General features: G+C 37.8%; 1 protein-coding gene and 1 pseudogene across 1 annotated transcript; both read right to left on the reverse strand.

The window, feature by feature from the left end:
• Positions 1–1063: 1063 nt before the first annotated feature.
• Positions 1064–4443, reverse strand: LOC111380384. The gene is made up of 6 exons (XM_023003928.1): positions 4316–4443; positions 2858–4207; positions 1888–2791; positions 1724–1835; positions 1216–1596; positions 1064–1152 (listed from the first exon to the last, which is right to left on the reverse strand). Exons 1-6 carry the CDS (start codon positions 4441–4443, stop codon positions 1064–1066), a joined length of 2964 nt encoding a protein of 987 aa, XP_022859696.1.
• Positions 4444–7299: 2856 nt separating this feature from the next.
• LOC111380390 lies at positions 7300–17737 on the reverse strand (annotated as a pseudogene).
• Positions 17738–20780: the final 3043 nt, after the last annotated feature.

Below are 20780 nucleotides of genomic sequence, written 5' to 3' on the forward strand. Positions count from 1 at the left end.
GGGGGGGGGGGGGGGGCTATAGAAGCCAACTTTTATTCAATCAAATTCATCAATCCCAAATGGAATGTAAAAATACTGAAAATACTGAAAACCTAAAAATCCTGAAAGATGGGGCCAAGCCCATTACACAAGTCCATAAAATAAAATAATCCAAGTCCAACTAAGAAATAAAAGTCCAACTAAAATAATTAAATGTCGTCCAACTAAAATAATGAAATTGGGATGTCCTCATCAATTCTTCCGGGGTGGGAGAGAAAACTCGACCCTGTCGAGTGACTATATTACTATAGACTTCCGTCAATCTCCCAACCATAAGCTGAGTGGTTGGACAAGCTTCTTCCGGCGTCCGTAGAAATGCGTCAGTGGCGGTCTGAACGTGGTGTCCTCACCAACTCCCCTCGGGTGGTTGGGAGGCGATCTGGACCAATGAAGATCCTGCTGACTCCGATAAAACTCTAATAAATCTGGATCCAATTGCTGGAGTGCCTCCCTGGAGATCCATGCACAGTCACAATCTGGTCGACCAACCCAACGAACAAGGAAGCGCCGAACCTCTCCACCATTAGTGAACACAGTTTCTTCATCTAAAATAGTATCAATTTTTTATTTGTGTGCTGTGAGAGGTGGTAGTGGATTAGAAGGGGCCAAAGAATCAGGATCAAGGTCCACAAAAGAAGATACAGAGGATCATCTGAGGGAATGAAATGGCCTTTATAAGCTACAAGGTCCTCAACATTGAAAGTAGAGTGGTAACCAAGGTGTGGTGGAATGTCAACAATATAGGCATTTGGACCAATCTGCTTTAAAATTTTAAAAGGACCAGCACTACGAGCTTGCAATTTGGAGGCGGGTCCATGTAGACGCCGCTCTGGCCTAATGTGAACCATAACGTAATCCCCAATGTTAAACTCAATAGGTCGTTTGTGTAAATCAGCTTGGAGTTTATATTTTGCATTACTAGTTTCAAGTTGTTTATTGATCTCAATATGCAAGTCACGAAGATGTTGTGCAAATGCTTCGGCTGATACTGACACTCTAGCCTGTGGAGACATAGGGATGAGATCTAATGGTTCCTAGGCCTGTACCCATGAACGGCTTCAAATGGACTCATACTTAATGAACGATTTATGGAGCTATTATACGCAATTTGAGCTACAGGAAGGATCAAATCCCAATTTCAAAAGTTTTCCCGGACCAGACAACGTAATAGGTTACCAAGACTTCGATTAACTACTTCAATTTGACCGTCAGTCTGAGGGTGGTAGGCCGTAGAAAATTTCAATTTGGTACCCATCTTATGCCACAAAGTTCTCCAAAAATGGCTAGTGAAACGAACGTCCCTATCAGACACGATGGTTTTGGGAAGCCCATACAATTTGACAATTTCATTAAAGAATAACATGGCAACCTTGGACGCATCCGACGTCTTGCTACAGGGGATAAAATGAGCCATCTTTGAGAAGCGATCGACAACCACAAAAATAGAATCATGCTTCTTTGGGGTGCGTGGAAGTCCCAACACAAAATCCATACTAATATCTTGCCAAGGACAATTGGGGACAGGGAGGGGGTGTATAGACCTGTGTTTTGCTTCTTCTGCTTACTCAATTGACAAGTGTTACAAGTACTAACAATCTTAGCCACGTCTTTCTTCAAGCTAGGCCAATAGAATTGACGTTCAACTTCCTCAATAGTCTTATCACATCCAAAGTGACCGGCTAACCCTCCCGCATGAATTTTTCACACGATGAAATCTCGCACTGAAGTTCAAGGGATGCACAATTTATTGGCCCTAAAGAGATAACCCTCCTCAAGTCGGAAGCCATCTGTGGTGCCTAATTGTCTCCTTTGTAAATCAAGAAAGATATCTTTAAAATCGGGACATACCTTGTAATCCTCCTTAAGTCTTTCAAAATCGATGACCTTGACACTCATGATCGACAAAAGGGAGATACGACGACTTAATGCATCAGCTGCTTGGTTTTCTACGCCCTTCTTGTGTTTTAAAACAAATGAATAGGCCTGCAAATATTCGACCCAACGACCATGCCTAGAACTTAATCTTTTCTGGGAGTTGAGGTAACGGAGGGCCTCGTGATCTGAATAAAGGACAAATTCCTGGGGTAATAAATAGTGGCGCCAATAGCGCAAAGCCTGGACCACTGCATACAATTCCTTATCATAAGTTGAGTACCACTGTTTGGCTTCATTTAACTTCTCACTGAAGTAGGCAACAGGGTGACGATCCTGACTTAAGACTCTGCCTATACCTACCCCGGAGGCGTCACATTCAACTTCAAAGACTTTGGAAAAATTGGGAAGACGCATGATAGGGGCCTCCGTCATTCGCTTCTTGACTAACTTAAAGGCCTTAACCGCCTCTTGTGTCCAATGAAACTCCCCTTTCTTTATGCACTCCGTAATAGGTGCCATAATAGTGCTAAACCCCTTAATAAAGTGACGGTAAAATGTAGCTAAGCCGTGAAAGCTCCTGATGTCATGAATAGCTTTAAGCTCAGGCCAGTCAATGATCGCCTGAACCTTAGCAGGGTCAGCGGATACCCCTGTCGAAGAGATAATGAATCCCAGAAAAACAACTGTGTCGGTGAAGAAAGAGCACTTCTTGACGTTAGCATATAGATTAGTTGCACGAAGCGAACACAACTGAGTCACCAACAAGTGTACGCACAAACTCCGCAGGACTAATGATTGCAATCCCTTTCGTTCCACACTTTTCTTCGTTTCCAATGGGCCAACAGGCTTTGGGGGCAGTGGGTTAAGGTGAATCTTCCTTTCATTAAACACGAAGGAGCAGGAATTGGATCAACCATAGATGGTTAGATCTAGGTCAAATAACCAAGGTCGTCCCAAGATTATGTGCCCGACGTCCATTGAAATGACGTCACGCCATATATGGTCCTTATACTCGAGAAACTGGATAGGGACTAAACAACGCTTCTTGACAGCTATGGAGGAGGTATCAACCCAAGAGACGCTGTATGGCTGAGGGTGAGGAACAGACTTCAACCCTAGACGGGATACACAAGCCATCGAAACCACATTAATGCAGCTGCCACTATCCACGATAACTTTACATCTCTTATTATTAATCTTGATGTAAGTGTGGAAGATGGCATGATGGCGCCAATCATCGGTATCCCTAGGCTGGGTAAGAGTACAACGGACGACACCGACTCTAGGCGTTTGTGGTATAAGGGGACTAGCCTGAATACAACCCAAGAAGGTATCTTCACTATCCTCCAAGTCATCAAACTCTTCTAACTTAGGCTTATAAACCTGATCCTTTAGTGGCTCGTCAACTATACCTTCATGCTCTTTCAAAACTAGGGCTCGTCTAGGACACTTAGAAGCAATGTGACCAAAACCTTTACAGTTGAAGCATTGCAAAGGAGAGGACGTTCTTGAAACCTCAGAACCTCTACCTTTACTATCGGATGTAGGGGTAGTATTAGAAGGAGGAGGTCCTAGAATAGACTTAGGGGATGGAGTGGATGCAGAGGAGGTTGCAGTGCGGGAGTCACTACGACTTCTGTACGGTGTCCTAGTCACTAACTTGTAATCCCGAACGAAAGAGTAGGTGTGGTCAAGAGTGGTGACACCTCTAAGAACAAGCTCATGTCTAAGATCATCCCGTAGGCCTTGCCTAAACCTACTCAAGGTCATGACTTCATCCTCAACGACCTGATATCTCATTCGAAACTCGTCAAATTGAGCAACATATTCGGTCACAGGTCGACTGCCTTGCGTAAGTACGTTCCATTGATCCAGCAAGTTGCCCTTGTAAGATTGAGGTAAATATTTTTCTTCAAGGCGGTGCTTCATTTCGTCCCAGTTCCCAATAGGGGGAGCATGGCGCCTCTCTAGGAGGTCCTCAACACTTTCCCAAAACAATTGAGCTGTGCCAGTTAATTTCAAACTGGCAAATTGTACCCTCCGATCTTCAGGGACCCCATACCAGGCAAAGAAACGATTCATATCTCTAACCCATTGATTGAATACACTAGGATCTAGACAACCATCAAATGTAGGGGCATCTAACTTAATATTTTGAAAGAGGCGCTCCTCGTGGCGAGGGGGAGATAGTGTACCATGACGGTGATATTCCCGCTCGCGTCTACGAGTTTGATTTCCTTCCCTACGATCATGTCTAGCATGGTGTCGACCACCTTGTGGACGACGATGAGGTCTATTAATGGAAGCGTCAGAATTTTTAGCTTAAGTTGAGTATTGGGTTGGGTCAAGAGTGTTTACCCTAGCGGTCAGGGCTCTATTCTCCTCACGAGTAACGGCTAACTCAGTTTGGACAGGCGTTAATTGATTTTGTAATTGTGCCAACTGTCGGGTGATAGCTTCAATGTGGGAAGGGTCCATGGCAAGGGTACTAGCACTAGACGCAGTAACTCGACCACTACGCAATTGCATACACAGTAACACTAGCTATGTGAGGTGCGCTATAGAGATCAAAAACAACAAGTGCTAAAAGTAGATTCGCAATCTGAAATTTTATTATTATTATTATTATTATTATTATTATTATTGTTGTTGTTTGTTAACTTAAAAAAAATGGGATTACGTATGGTCCGATCGCAAGCTAATAATACTAATACAAATAAAATAAAAGCAAAGGTACAAATGATCGGTTTAGTCACGTGTGGTAAACGAGAAAGCAATGGGAGTGAGTTCGTGAATTTCAATCAATTAGATTTAAGGCAAAAATTATCAAAGAAAAATTATCAAAGGGCTAGCACACAAAGAATTAACTTATGCAATTCTAAAACAAAGAAATAGTGTCAACTAAAATAGATAGGAGTAGGAACTCCCTGAGTTCAGTTGGCCTGAGTTGTCCCATCGTCGAATGTCTCCACTTTCTGAACTATTAAGCTCTGAAATGCCAAGATAGAAAATTCCATGTTCGTCGAGGTGCGGTACTGATCAGTCAACTAAAATAAACTTGTAAAATAATGTCAGGAAATTCTCAAAATTCTCGATTTTTTTTTTTTTTGCTCTTTTCTTTTCTTTTCTCTTTTTTTTTTGGACTTTTTTTTCTTCTTTTTTTTTTAAATAATACAAATCAAATAAACCTTATGTAAATGAAACAAGAGGGACTAATTGAGGTTCAAAATAAAATAAAAGCATTAAAACACAACAAAACTTTAAAAATAACCACCGTCTCCCCCAGACTTCGACCCACTGCTTTGGCTCACCCCACAGTTCGCAGGCTTGAAGAGGAGAGTCGGGCGCTGCAATATCGCCAGTCAGAACGCTGTGGAAGGATCTGAAGACGAACCTGGCGTTGCTTAGGGTCGCAAAGGCCACTGCCAGTGGTTGGTGTGGTGGCGCTGGTTACGAGCGGTATTGACGGACATGGGGTGGGGAATTCTGGGTGTTGCGAGCGGCGCGGCAGTGAATGAAGGTACTATGGCGGCAGTTTGAGTTGGGTTCTAGTGGGATGGGAGGCTTGGGTCACGGTCGACGGCGGTTGAGAATTCGGTTGAATGGAGATTGGGTCGCGTTGTGGATTTGGTTTGGTTAATATTGGCAGTGTGTTAGTTTGTTGACAGGAACATATGCAGAGACTGGGTTCTGCAGCAAGGTTATTATGGGTTTAATGAGTATTGGACAACCGGAAATTTTTTTTTGATGCAGTGAAAATTCTCAAGTTTAGCTCTGATACCAATTTGATGCAGGGTGAATAATTCAATAATAAGGATAACAAGAAGAGATGAGGGGAGGGGGAGAAAGAATCACAGAGACAGAGGGGAGAAGAAGAGAGGAAAAACGGGGGGCTGTAGAGGCCAACTTTTATTCAATCAAATTCATCAATCCCAATTGCAATGTAAAAATAGGTTTAAATACTGAAAACCTAAAAACCTTGAAAGATGGGGCCAAGCCCATTACACAAGTCCATAAAATAAAATAACCCAAGTCCAACTAAAATAATTAAATGTCGTCCAACTAAAATAATGAAATTGGGATGTCCTCATCACAATGAATCATCAAGTTTTATTTGTATACCCTGTTAACATACCCCAAGGTCCCAAAGTGGTTAATAAACCTTCTTACCTTTTCTCCTTTTACTCACTAAAAAAGTAGTGACACAACTTCATCATAATAAGCAAAAGCATGATTCAAACGGCTAGGCCTATAGTTGATAATTTGATATCCGATTCACATATTTATCAGCACTTTAGCTTAATAAATCAGCAATTGCAGTCCTATCAATCAGATAAGAACCATCTCGATTTCTTGAAACGGTTCAATAACCAATGAGCATTACCTCAGAGGCTAGAACATATAATAAGGATGGCACAATGATGCAAATCACCCTTGCTGACTGGACGTGTTGACCTGCTGATTTGTTAAAATTGTTGGCTTGTTTTGTTGCAAAAGTGTGTTTATGTTAAAACCGTGTTTTACCCTGTGAATGGACCCTCGATATGATGCCATGTTTCAACCCCATTGTCGTTGGATGGCTGACCTTTTGGTGACTCCTATAAAAGGCGTCCTAGGGTTTGAGACGCGAGATTTTCTTCTTCGATACTTTTCTTTTCTCTCTGGCCGATCGTGTTCTTCGTCTTCTCCCCTCTGAAAATCAAAATTCTCTTTTGATTTTATGTTACTCTCTCAAAACCGTTGTAAACTTGAGTGATTTCTACTTGAGTTGAGTAGTGTGTTATTGTGTGAACACTTGATTGTTGAGAAAAGGCTGCGTTTTCTGTGATCTTGTGCAGTTATGGTTTGAGTGCCAAAAATCCAGAGTTTTACAACTTGGTTCTAGTTCATTCTGCCAGTGGTCCTTCTTGTGATGGAAGCACTTGTATTTTGAGTGTTATTGCCTTAGGTCAAAAGTTTAATGAAATTTCTTCTTTACAATTTTTGTTCGTTTTTTAGTTTCTTGAGTATTTTTGTTGGTTAAGTCATTCTGATATGTGAACCTCCTCTTAACATGCCATATTCAAATTAGGATTAGCCGTGGAAAGACGCATATGCTGAAGATCAATCTAATATTTATACTGACTAGACCATACAAAATTCCTTAGAGCTTAAGCTATGATCGTATCACTAGACGAAATTAGATTATACAATTTCATAGAAGTTAATATGTGAACATAGCCGAAGCCAAGTATCATGTGATTCATTTTTATTTTAGTATAGTTTACTAAATACGAAATCCAGAACAACAGTTCTCTTCTTCAACAACATAATTGGATAAATATGCTAATTAATCCACAGCAGAAGATCTCATCACAAAGCTAATAATTACCTACTCTACCGAATGAATTGTGAGGAAAAAAAATCATTATACATGACAATGGAGAATTGAAAATGTCACCTGCATTATTGCTCGTTGGAAACCTTCTCCAAGTACCTTCTGTAGGTATCAATAAGCCCATCCTTGAGCGAGACCTTCGGTTCCCACCCTAAACCCGCAAGCTTTGAGCTATCCATGAGCTTTCTTGGAGTGCCATCGAGCTTAGTCGAGTCCCGAACGATCTCCCCTTCATATCCCACTACTTCCTTCACCAACTCTACTAGCTCCTTTATGCTCACCTCCTTCCCACTCTCCACATTCACATGCTCCATCCCACTATACTTGATACGATCCGTCCCGAATCATCCTAATAAACCCGACACGTGTCGTGCATCGATGGTAGATACCAGCTAAGTGTCGGGCCCACCATCAAGACAACTTTGACCTGTTTTGACTGTGATATGCTTTGTAAAAATTTTGGCAGAGTTTCCCTTGAAATATGGACTAAAACCACCTGAAATATATAATCCAATATCCCAAACAGATACATATAGTTTAAAATAGGGTACAATGGCCCACAGAATATCAACTATTCAAATACAACACTGGCAATTCGACATTTGCAACAATTTATAAACCACAGTACCCAAAATGTATAATATATACAAGACATAGCAGGCGCAAAACATGGAACTAATTTCTGATCAAAAAAGGTGCTATCCCAAAAGATGAACTATTAAACTGATAAGATGAATCATACAATGCTTGACAATCTATGGCTCAACTCGATAGATCAACTGGCCAGTAGTGCTCAACTCAACTACTACCTGATAAGAGAAATTGTGATAAAAATGTGAGCCTATAACTCGGTGAGTGGATATTTCGTAAGTAAATATATATTTTCTAGATATGACAACTTTCTGAAAACTGGTATATAATAAAAATTTTCTTTTATTGTATTATAAGCTAAAGCATTTATTTTTTAAATTGAAATGACTAAATTCTGTAATCTGAAAACTGACGAACTGCAATTTACTGAAAATCACACAAAAAATACCCGGAATAACCTTACTCATGTATAAGTTAGTACGGATATACATGGCAGAGCTATTCGATTCTGTAATTCTGAAATTCTGGTCATACGCGTGCAGAGTTGAAATTCTATAATTCTATTTATACACTATGGAAACACATTCACAATAATGCAGAGTAAGTAAAATCACCATAACTGGTCATACACTATGGAAACACATTCACAGCAGTACATACTGGGGTCAAATCACTTGGGTACTTTCTGGTGGTTTTTAGAAATAACTTTAAATATTCTAAAATATGTAATATCGATAAAACATGCTAATGAAAAGATTTAACTGAACTGGATCAAACTTTAAAAACATCCGTTTATAAATCAACTTTATTCTGAAAATCATGCTATCAAATCAACTGTATGAAATAATAAATTTTCTGATTTAATATAAATTGAATAAATACTTATTGCTGAAAAATTAATTTTCATCCACTCACTCAAAACGAGTTACAGACTAGGCTGATTGGTAAGCCTTTTCAATTTCTTCGTTACCACCTGAAATACGTTACAAAATAACTAATTTAATCACTATTAAAATAAAGAAACCTCTTATCTCTAATGATATAATAATTAAACTAAATTCCCCGAGACTTGCAAAATTTTCCTAAATTTCCTTTAATCAATTGGAGCTAATTTTCACTTTCTAATACCTTCACAATTATATACCACATCCAAATTTAACTTCATTCCAATCATAGCAATATTTATCTCTTTCATTCTAGTGAAAAACTAGCAATCATACTACAACCAAATTAATATATCTGTCGTTCTCCAAAATCATTCTTCCAAGTGAATAATTCCATTAATGTAATCATTTCCACAAATAATCCATGCTCAATCATCAAATTTAAAAACTAGGGTTTGCCCAAAAAAATTGATATCTCCTTACCTTAGCGTAGATGGAAATTCAAGAATCAATAACTTGAACTCCAAGTAGTATTCATATAAAAAATTTGAAAATTTCGAGCCAAAATAAAACCCTAAAATCTTAACATAAAATTTATCTGCCACTTGAAGGAAATAAAGAAAAAGGAAAAATGGAAATAGACCTTGAACTACCTCTTTCCTTTCTTCTTCTTCTTCCTTTTTCTCCTTTTCTTCCCTCTTTTCTTTCCTTTTTCTTTCTGTCGATTTCTTCTTCTCTCTGCCGGTTCCAGATTTTTCCTAAGGATTGATATATTAAAAAAAAGGGGCTAATTGTTGTATAATTGCCACATGCCCTCCATAACACCAACTTTAGCAATTTAAGTCCTTCAACTCCATTTTTTTTTATATCACATTTAACCATAAACTTCCAAAATATATAAGTAAATTTCCAACTTTAAATTCTATCCAATTTTACCCTCATTTATTGCCAATTGTAAAATAGACCCCAATAAAAGATTTTAGTCAATTTAAATCCCAATAAATTCATTTATTTCATTTAAGTCCCTATGTGACTTTGACTTTAAAAATTCAACTCTTGACTTTTGACTAAATAATAAGGGTTGTTACAATCTTACCTCCTTAAAACAATTTCGTCCTTGAAATTTAATTGGCATCTGATTAGGTAACGAATAGATGAGGATATTGAACACGCATTTGATCCTCATTCTCCCATGTAGCCTCATCTACTGTCTGATTCTGCCAAAGTACCTTAACAAGTGAAACTATCTTGTTTCGCTGAATGTGCACTTTCTTGTCTAAAATTTTCACTGGCTCTTATATATAAGTCAAATTCTCTTCCAACTGAATTGGCTGAGATTCCAGAACATGAGAGGGATCTGCAACGTACTTGCGAAGCATGGAAATATGAAAAACATCATGGATTTGAGATAATTCAGTTGGTAAATATAATCAATATGCAACTGGACCAATTCGCTCAGTAATCTCATATGGTCCAATGTATCGTGGACTCAACTTTCCTCGCTTGCCAATTCTCAACACCCCTTTCCAAGGAGACAATTTTAAAAAAAAAAAAACTTTATCTTCTACTGCAAATTCAAGATCTTTCCTATGTCTGTCTGCACAACTTTTCTGTCTATCCTGAGCTGCTTTCAACTTTTCTTTTATCAATTTCCACATCCTCAGATGTCATTTCAACCAATTCAGGCCCTACTAACTTTCTCTTACCAGCTTCATCCCAACAAATTGGTGTCCTATACTTTTGACCGTATAAAGCTTCAAAAGGAGCCATTTCTATACTGGAGTGGTAGCTGTTATTGTAAGTAAACTCCATCAATGATAGATGAGTATCCCAACTACCTTTGAGCTCTAAAACACAAGCCCTCAACATATTCTCAAGAGTCTGTATGATCCTCTATGACTGGCCATCTGTCTGAGGATGAAAAGCTGTACTGAAATGTAGTTTAGTACCTATGGCTTCCTACAAACTAGGCCAAAATTTAGATGTAAAACGAGGGTCTCTATTAGACACAATAGATAATGGAGTACCATATAAGCTCACTATCTCGTCCACATACAACTTTGCCAACTTATTTAAAGTATAAGTAGACTTGATTGGCAAGAACCTAGCAGTTTTGGTCAAGCGATCTACAATAACCCAAACTCCATCATGACCATTCTGAGTACGAGGAAGACCAAATAAAAAGTCCATGGTAATGTGCTCCCATTTCCATTCTGGAATAGGCGATGACTGTAAAAGTCCTGTCATTTTTCGATGAACTGGCTTTACCTGCTGACAGATAAGACATTTGGATACAAAATCTACTATTTCTCTCTCATTCCAAGCCACCAGTTATGATCTTTCAATGTATGATACATTTTACTACTGTCTGGATGCCTAGCATAAGCAGAACTATGAGCCTCTTCTAAAATTTCCTTCTTCAATTCTGGAATATCTGGAGCACATAATCTATTACTCATAGCCAATGCACCATCATTCCTAATAACATAATTCGTTCGTAACCCGATACTAACTTCTGCTTTCAAAGTTCGCAATGCCAGGTCTTGAGATTGAGCTTCTCTAACCTTATCAATCAAAGAAGGCCTTACTTGAAAATGAGCTAATAATACCCTAGAAGTAGTAACTGACAACTGAGTGTGCAACTTCTTGAACTCACCAATCAAGGAAGCATATACTGCACTAGATAAAGAGGATGAATCAGTCTTTCTACCAAGAGCATTTGCAACTATATTAGCTTTCCCTGGATGGTAGTCAATCTTACAATCATAATCCTTTATCAATTCCAACCATCTTCTCTGCCTTAGATTCAATTCCTTTTGATCAAAGATATACTTTAGACTTTTATGGTCGGTAAATATTTGACATTTCTCACCATACAGGTAGTGTCTCCAAATCTTTAATGCCAACACCATTGCAGCTAATTTCAAATCATGAGTTGGGTAATTTAACTCATGCTTCTTTAATTGTCTAGAAGCATAAGCTACAACTTTCCCATTCTGCATTAAAACACAACCCAATCCTTGGCATGAAGTATCACTATAGATCACGAACTCATCACCTGAAGATGGAAGAATAAGTATTCAACTCTTGAAAACTCTTTTCAGATTTTTCAGGCCACACAAACCTGATGTTCTTTCGAATCAAACTAGTCAAAGGAAGAGCAATTTTGGAAAAATCCTCTACGAACCGACGATAATATCTTGCTAACCCAAGAAAACTCTGTACTTTTGTAACATTAGTAGGGCGTTTCCATTTTATTATGGCTTCAATTTTCTGAGGATCTACATAAGCACCTTCTGATGAGATAACATGACCCAGAAATACAACTTTGTCTAGCCAAAATTCACATTTGCTAAACTTAGCATACAACTGCTTATCTCGCAAAGTCTGTAAAATAATTCTCAAATACTCAGGATGCTCATCACGACTACGAGAATAAATTAATATCTCATCAATGAAAACAATCACAAATTTGTCTAAATATGGGTGAAGCACCCTATTCATCAAGTCCACAAATGCTGCCGGGGCATTAGTCAACCCAAACGGCATCACTAGAAACTCATAATGGCTATACTGTGACCTAAAAGTAATTTTCTACGCATCAACATCCCTAATTTTGAGTTGATGGTACCCTGAGCACAGATCAATATTAGAAAATACTATAGCACCTCGAAGTTGGTCAAACAAATCATCAATACGAGGCAAAGGATACTTATTGCGAATAGTCACTTGATTCAGCTGTTTATAGTTAATACACAATCGCATTGTGCCATCTTTCTTCTTTACAAATAAGATTGGTGCTCCCCATGGAGATACGTTGGGTCTAATAAAACCTTTATCAACTAAATCTTGCAACTGAACTTTCAATTCCTTTAACTCTACTGGAGTCATTCTATAAGGTGTCTGCAAAATAGGGGTAGTCCCTAAGATCAAGTCAATGGTAAACTCAATTTCTCTATCTGGAGGCAACCCTAGAAGATCTTCAGGAAAAATATCGGGAAATCTCTTACCACAGGTATATAATCAAGTTTCAACTTAGTAATTTGGGTGTCAATCACATGAGCCAAATACGCAGAACAGCCTTTTCTAAGCAATCTCCCAGCATCAAGTGCAGAAATAAGACATGAAGGTAATATTCTTCGTTCACCACTAAAAATAATTCCAGGCTCTTTTGGCCTTTTGAACACCACCTCTTTGCGAAAGCAATCAACTGAAGCATGATTTGCAGCTATGAAATCCATGCCCAATATCACATCAAAATCATAAATATCAAGTAGAATCAAATTAGCTTTCAACTCATGATCATTCACTCTAATCATGCAATCCTTGTATACTCTATTGGCTAAAAGTGAATCTCCTACTGGTGTAGCTACCATTAAATCACTGTCTAATGGTTCTGACATATGGTCCGCATTAATAGCAGATGCATGTGATATAAATGAATGTGTAGCACTAGAATCAATTAAAGAACGAGCATTTTTGTCAAAAATAGATAACATACCCATGACTACATTTGGGCATCTAGGGATCCCTCGGCATCATGCTGAGTCACTGCAAACACTCTTTCTTGATTATTGGGACGTCCTGCCTGACCTTTCTGTTTAGAACCACTACTGCCAATAGGGATGTAAACGACCCGGGCTGAGCCGGCTCGAGAGCCTGAAGTTTTGGCTCGGGCTCGGCCCGGTTAAAATGGCCGAGGTTTTTTGCGGGCTCGAGTGCTCGGCCAAAAAAAAGGCTCGGCCCGAGCTTTTGCTCAGACTTTTTTGAGGGTCGAGCCGGGCAGACTCGTTTTCTCCCCTTCTTTTTTTTGCTAAACTGCTGCCTTAAAAGGTAGCAGTAGGCAGCAGTTCGCTACCTAAAAATAGGCAGCCTAATTTTATTTTTTTTTAAGAAAAGCTCGTGAGGTCACGAGCCGACTCGGGCAAAGCCCGTGTCCCCAAAATGGGGCTCGGCCCGAGCCTAGGCTCGGGTCTACCGAGCCTTGAGGCCAAGCCCCGAGCCGAGTCGATTCGGGCTTTTCCCAAGCCGAGCCACGAGCGGCCCGAGCCGACGAACCCGATTACCATCCCTAATTGCCAACATCTAACTGAATAGCACTAGTGGTACCTGCTTTACCTGCCAACTGGTTCTGGTTCTATCTGGAAATTCCAACACCTGATTGTAAAGATGTCCCTTGTGATACACCACCCTGCTGAAAACAAACTGGACACTCTCTCCCCATAACCACAGTGGTAACAAACACCAACACCCTTAAGGCACTCACCAGGGTAAAATATCCCACAAGACTGACACTGAGGAAACTTGGCAACACTGGAGCTATCACCCTGCCTAGAAGTAAATGATCTCTGGGAAGATCCTTGTGTTTGAAAATGACTACTCCTTGGCTGCTGCACAGATCTCTGACTGCCATGAGATCTGGATTTGAAGCTGCCAGATATGGAAACACCTAATCCACCTCCTCTATGATCTCTTCTCGGTGGTCTATTCTTTGAGACTCCTGCCCACTGATGACTACCACCAACTCCAGACCTCATTAGTTGCTGACTTTTTTGTCGTTCTGAAAGACTTTTCTCCATTCGCATCGCTGCTTCTACAAGTTTACCAAAATTCTCATACCCTATTGCAGTTACCACAGATCTAATTTCTTCTCTCAAGCCATGTTCAAACCTTCTGCACTTATCAACTTCATCGGCTACAAGGGCCGCAACATACTTTGATAATTCTACGAACTTTTTCTAATAATCAGCCATTGTGGATGTCTGAACTAGTTTCAAGAATTCATTCTGTTTGTCATTCTTATATGAACGGGGGCAATAATACTCATTAAAATCTTCTTTAAAATCCACCCATGTGATCACAGAAGGATCAACATATTTACTCTGTACTGATCTCCACCAATCATAAGCATCTCCTTCTAACAAGAATGTTGCCAAATGTAATTTTCGATCACCGAAAAATCCATAACATCAAATACTCTTTCAATTCTTACCAACCAAGATTCGACTTCTGCTGGATCAACAGCGCCTGTGAACACTTTAGCTCTTAATTTTGTTGCTCGCTCTATGCTATATTCTTTATCAGAACTGCATAAAGCAGAAGCAACAACAGTGGTTAAGCTACATCACCTTGTCATGTCTGCTCATGAGTTTGATGTACTGATTGTTCAACTCTACCATCATCTTTAGAAGGGGCAACTTGTGGCTGAGGCGGTACTTCATGGAGTCTGCGAGTCTTACCACCACGAGCCATGACTTTCAATTACAAAACATGTATAATATGATCAGAACAAATTCAAACTAATGTAGTGTAAGTCGACTCTATAACCCGGCTCTGATACCAATTGATATGACCCATCCCGAATCATCCTAATAGACCTGACACGTGTCTTGTGCCGATGATAGATACCAGCTAAGTGTCGAGCCCACCATCAAGGCAACTTTAACTTGTTTTGACTGTTATATACTTTGTAAAATTTTTGGTAGAGTTCCCCCTGAAATATGAACTAAAACCACCTGAAATATATAATCCAATATCCCAAACAGATACATATAGTTTAAAATAGGATACACTGACCCACAGAATATCAACTATTCAAATACAACACTGGCAATTCGACATTTGCAACAATTTATAAATCACAGTACCCAAAATACATAATATATACAAGACATAGCAGGCCCAAAACATGGAACTAATTTCTGACCAAAAGAGGTGTCTATCTCAAAATATGAACTATTAAACTGATAAGATGAGTCATACAATGCTTGACAATCTATGGCTCAACTCGATAAATCAACTGGCCCAGTAGTGCTCAACTCAGCTAGTATCTGATAAGAGAAATTGTGATAAAAATGTGAGCCTATAACTCAGTGATTGGATATTTCGTAAGTAAATAAATATTTTCTAGATATGGCAACTTTCTGAAAATTGGTATATAATAAAAATTTTCTTTTATTGCACTATAAGCTAAAACATTTATTCTTTAAATTGAAATGACTAAATTCTATAATCTGAAAACTGACGAACTGCAATTGAAAATCACACCAAAAAAATACCCGGAATAACCTTACTCATGTATCAGTTAGTACCAATATACATGGCAGAGCTATTCGATTCTGTAATTCTTAAATTTTGGTCATATGCGCGCAAAGCTGAAATTCTGTATTTCTGGTCATACACTATGGAAACACATTCACAATAGTGCCGAGTGGGTAAAATCACCATAACTGGTCATACACTGTGGAAACACATTCACACCAGTGCAGACTGGGGTCAAATCACCTGGGTACTTTCTGGTGGTTTTTAGAAATAACTTTAAATATTCTAAAATACGTAATATCGATAAAACATGCTAATGAAATGATTTAACTGAACTGGATCAAACTTTAAAAACAACCGTTTATAAATCAACTTTATTCTGAAAATCATGCTATCAAATCAACTGTATGAAATAATAAATTTTTTGATTTAATATAAATTGAATAAATACTTATTGCTGAAAAATTAATTTTCATCCACTCACTCAATACGAGTTACAGATTGGGCCAGTCAGTAAGCTTTTCCAATTTCTTTGTTACCACCTGAAATACGTTATAAAATAACTAATTTAATCACTATTAAAATAAAGAAACCTCTTAACTCTAATGATATAATAATTAAACTTAAATCCCCGAGACTTGCGAAATTTTCCTAAATTTCCTTTAATCAATTGGAGCTAATTTCCACTTTCTAATACCTTCACAATTATATACCACATCCAAATTTAACTTCATTCCAATCATAGCAATATTTATCCCTTTCATTCTAGTGAAAAACTAGCAATCATACTACAACCAAATTAATATATCTATCGTTCCCCAAAATCATTCTTTCAAGTGAACAATTCCATTAATGTAATCATTTCCACAAATAATCCATGCTCAATCATCAAATTTAAAAACTAGGGTTTGCCCAAAAAATTTGATATCTCCTTACTTTAGTGTAGATAGAAATTCAAGAATCAATAACTTGAGCTCCAAGCAGTATTCATCTCAAAAATCTGAAAATTTCGAGTCAAAATAAAACCCTAGAATTTTAACATAAAATTTATCTACCACTTGAAGGAAATAAAGAGAAAGGAAAAATGGAAATAGACCTTGAACTACCTCTTTCCTTTCTTCTTCTTCTTCTTCTTCCTTTTTCCTTTTTCTCCTTTTCTTCCCTCCTTTCTTTCCCTTTTTCTTTCCTTTTTCTTTTTGCCGATTTCTTCTTCTCTCAGCCGGTTCCAGATTTTTTCTATTTATTTGATGGATTGATATATTAAAAAAAGGGGCTAATTATTGTATAATTGCCACATTCCCTCCATAACACCAACTTTAGCAATTTAAGTCCTTCAACTCCATTTTTTTATATCACATTTAACCATAAACTTCCAAAATATATAAGTAAATTCCCAACTTTAAATTGTATCCAATTTTACCCTAATATATTGCAAATTGTAAAATAAATCCCAATAAAAGATTTTAGTCAATTTAAGTCCCAATAAAATTATTTATTTCATTTAAGTCCCTATGTGACTTTGACTTTGAAAATTCAACTCTTGACTTTTGACTAAATAATATGGGTTGTAACAATACTTCTCCATCAAAAACACCAGAGCATCCGCGAAATCATCCACGTGCAGAAACTCTCTTAACGGCTTCCCACTTCCCCGCCACCACCACTTTCTCCAAGTTCTTTACCTTTGCTTCGTGAAACATGCGCAACAATGCAGGTAAAACATGGGAATTTTCAAGGTGGAAGTTATCATTTGGCCATATAAATTCGTGGGGATAGTAGAAATCGCATCAAACGAATGCTGAATACGATAAGCCTGGCACATTTTTATCCCGGATATCTTAGAAATGGTGTACCATTCGTTACTGAGCTCTAATGGACCAGTTAAACGGGAATTTACGGAGATGGGTTGTGGGGCGAATATCGAGTAGATACAAGAGGTGTTGTGAATTGTTCAAAATCAATATGTGGAATGAAAAAAGGGAATTTGGCCATGTTTTAAGCCCATGCGACCGCATGGGCGTTGCATGGCCATATAGCGAGACCTTAGGGTCTCGGCATAAATGAACCATGCGACCGTATGGATTTGTACCATGTAATCGCATGGTATATTTTTGTGACCGTTAGGAGGCAGTTTGTTGACATTATGGATTTGAATTTAGTGATTTTTCACTTGATTTTTGACACCATTTCAAGTATATGGACAAGGCCTATATATAGAGGAGCCATATTCGAGAAAAAAAATATTAGAATAACATCTTATAATCCATACATTGTTTCACAAATAATCAAATCCCGATTTTCATTCATATTTATATCTTTTTTCATTGTGTTATTCAAGTTTTGGCTGAAAATTTTTTGTGCTTCGGTTTCTTTTGTATCAAGGCTTGTTATAATCTTTCAAACCGTTTGTCAGAATATCCTTAAGCATCTCATTATATTTGGAGAGGGGGCAAATATCGTTTGAGGACAATAATATTGTGTTCAAGCCTTCAAGTTTTTGGTTTCAGTTTATCTTGTTGCTGCATTTTGCAATCTTCTTTTGTCTCTTCTTCAAACCCATTGTTTCCAACAATTTCAAACGATAATTGTGTGATGGAGAGCGAGACAACAATGGTGACAATCAAACTTATGAATCAAGATCTGGTATGGTTGGATCGGTTCGATGGCAGAAACTTCACGAGGTGGCAAGACAAGTTGAAGTTTCTCCTTATTGAGTTGAAGATTTTTTACATTCTAGATCCGGATTTGGCGTTGTTACCATATCGCAAATGTAGAGACCGAAGCAATCAAGGCTAACATGCAGAAACGCCAAGAAGATGAATTGATTTGCCGTGGTCACATCCTAAATGTAACGTCGAATCACTTATATGATTTGTATAAAAATATAACTTTAACAAAGGAAATCTGGAATGCATTGGAAAGTAAGTATAAAGCGGAAGAGGAAGATACCAAGAAATTCTTAAGTTCTAAGTACTTTGACTTTAAATTTCTTGATAAAATTTCCATTTTTTCCCAAATACACGATAGAAATTTTTTGTCTAGAAAATTGTATGAAATTTAACATAAATACGATAGCCATAATATGACATTTGAACTCAAATATCGAGTCGTTGAGATGATTCTACATATGAATAATCCTAGAAACCTAAGCTACATCTCTTAGCTTATAAATACTTACACCTTTTGATATTTCTGGACAGAGGGCACATGCCTGCCCCAACCTCATTAGTTTTTCTTAAGTTAAAAAAAAGAAAAAAAAAGAAAAGGGTATAGGTTAAAAATAATTATAGAAGATTTTTTCTGTGTTTACTAGCCCAGTATGACTTTTTTTTCCCATGGCTCCACCCCTAATTACATTTGAGGTAATTGCAGATTGGTATACTGGAGCATCGAAACACGTATGCCACATTGATTGGAGAAGTCTCAATCTCCACCTCGTACGTTGTGTATATAAATGTGCACGTAAGGGAGAAGATATAAGGTCTACTAACAACTGAACCCCATCCAATATATTGACACAGTGTACAAAACTATACTCTTACCCACAAGCCAAAATCATGAGAAAGTCTAGTGTTTTCCCCAAAAGCTTGATTGTTAAAAAAAATGAGTGGTAGCAAATACGATGTCGATGGCAACCGCCAGATGGTTACAAGTGAAGATGCTAGAAATGATGACTCTGGAGTGGTTGTGCATCACTAGAGAAATGAACAACATGCCAAGCAACAAACTTTTTATATTTTACTCCAAATGGGTAATAAAAAATTGTGGAAGCCAATGACCCTACTGAATGGAATATTGAAAAATATGTTAATTTTTTTAATTCGAGTAGTTTAATTACTAATTTTGTATCTTAAAAGTAAGTTCCTAAGGAAAATAGGTTTAATCCTCTCATATTTATGGATTGGATTTCTATTTTTGCAATGTCGATATTCATTATCACATTTTTTTTATAACTTCTATATCAGTAATTACTTCTAGTGGATATTTTCGAGAATTTAGCTTGAGGATAAACTATAAAGAGTAAAGACACTTGGCCAGAATTAGATGACAAGAGAGAGGTGACAGATGAGACTGCATGTCAGCGTTTGTTGTTTTTTTTTCTTCCCAAACTGTCCAATCAGTGATCGACACGTGTCACCCTGTCACCAACCCTGTTTATGTAGCATAACTCAAACCATGAAACCAAGCTTTGTGGACTTTAGGACATTGACAAAGGATGTACATTCTTGAAAAAAAAAAAAAAAAACCTCGTCAAAATTGCATCAAATTAGGGGATGTATAACAACTTTTTCTTGTAGCTATTAGATATTTAAGTATTTTATAAGCATTATAATGAAACTCGTAAATCCAAGGTGCACTTGGGGGCATAGATTTGGGCTGCTGTCCAATCGTGCGATGGCTTGACAATCTAGGACCCGAAGCAGTTCATGTTGTGATCATGATGCTTGTTTAATTTTGGGTAGTGCCTAGAAATTTTAAGTGCAGCATTGTTCTTACGAGTGTTGTGCAACGATTGATAGAGATGTTGGATGTTCTCTATTCTTGGAATTAGCTGTACCTTGACTTGCCTATTTGGCAATAGGTTGAGGACCAATTCTACAATTTTCGTCAGAATTAATATATATTAACTATTGAATAGTATGTTAATTTTTCGGGGCCGAAAAGTAAATTGCCTTTGTTTGCGGCGATAGGGGTATGGTATGGAGTACCAAAACATGGGCAATTTCCCCGGATAAAACAATCCATTCCCACGTTGTTTTTAATTCATGTTTTATTTAATAATGCTATTTGACCCCGTCGAATTTGTAACCTGAATCTATGTGGCATTAATGTGACATTAAATAATAAGTAAAATTAAAGTATTTATTTAATTCTACATTTCATTTAACCTATCATTTAGCGCCACCTAAATTAAAGTTATATAGCATTGCTCTGTTTTATTTGATAAATGTTGTGGAAGTTTTCTTGAAAGA

Source organism: Olea europaea, unplaced genomic scaffold (genome assembly GCF_002742605.1).
Source record: "Olea europaea var. sylvestris unplaced genomic scaffold, O_europaea_v1 scaffold2134, whole genome shotgun sequence".
In the NCBI taxonomy this organism is placed as follows: Eukaryota; Viridiplantae; Streptophyta; class Magnoliopsida; order Lamiales; family Oleaceae; genus Olea; species Olea europaea.

Coding starts and splice junctions, on each gene's coding strand:
- LOC111380384 (XM_023003928.1), bottom strand. CDS start 4,443: ATGCAATTGCGTAGTGGTCGAGTTACTGCGTCTAGTGCTAGTACCCTT. Junction 2,792..2,857: donor ATAATCTTGGGACGACCTTG/GTTATTTGACCT, acceptor GTTTAATGAAAG/GAAGATTCACCTTAACCCAC. Junction 1,597..1,723: donor TGAAAAATTCATGCGGGAGG/GTTAGCCGGTCA, acceptor TTGAGTAAGCAG/AAGAAGCAAAACACAGGTCT.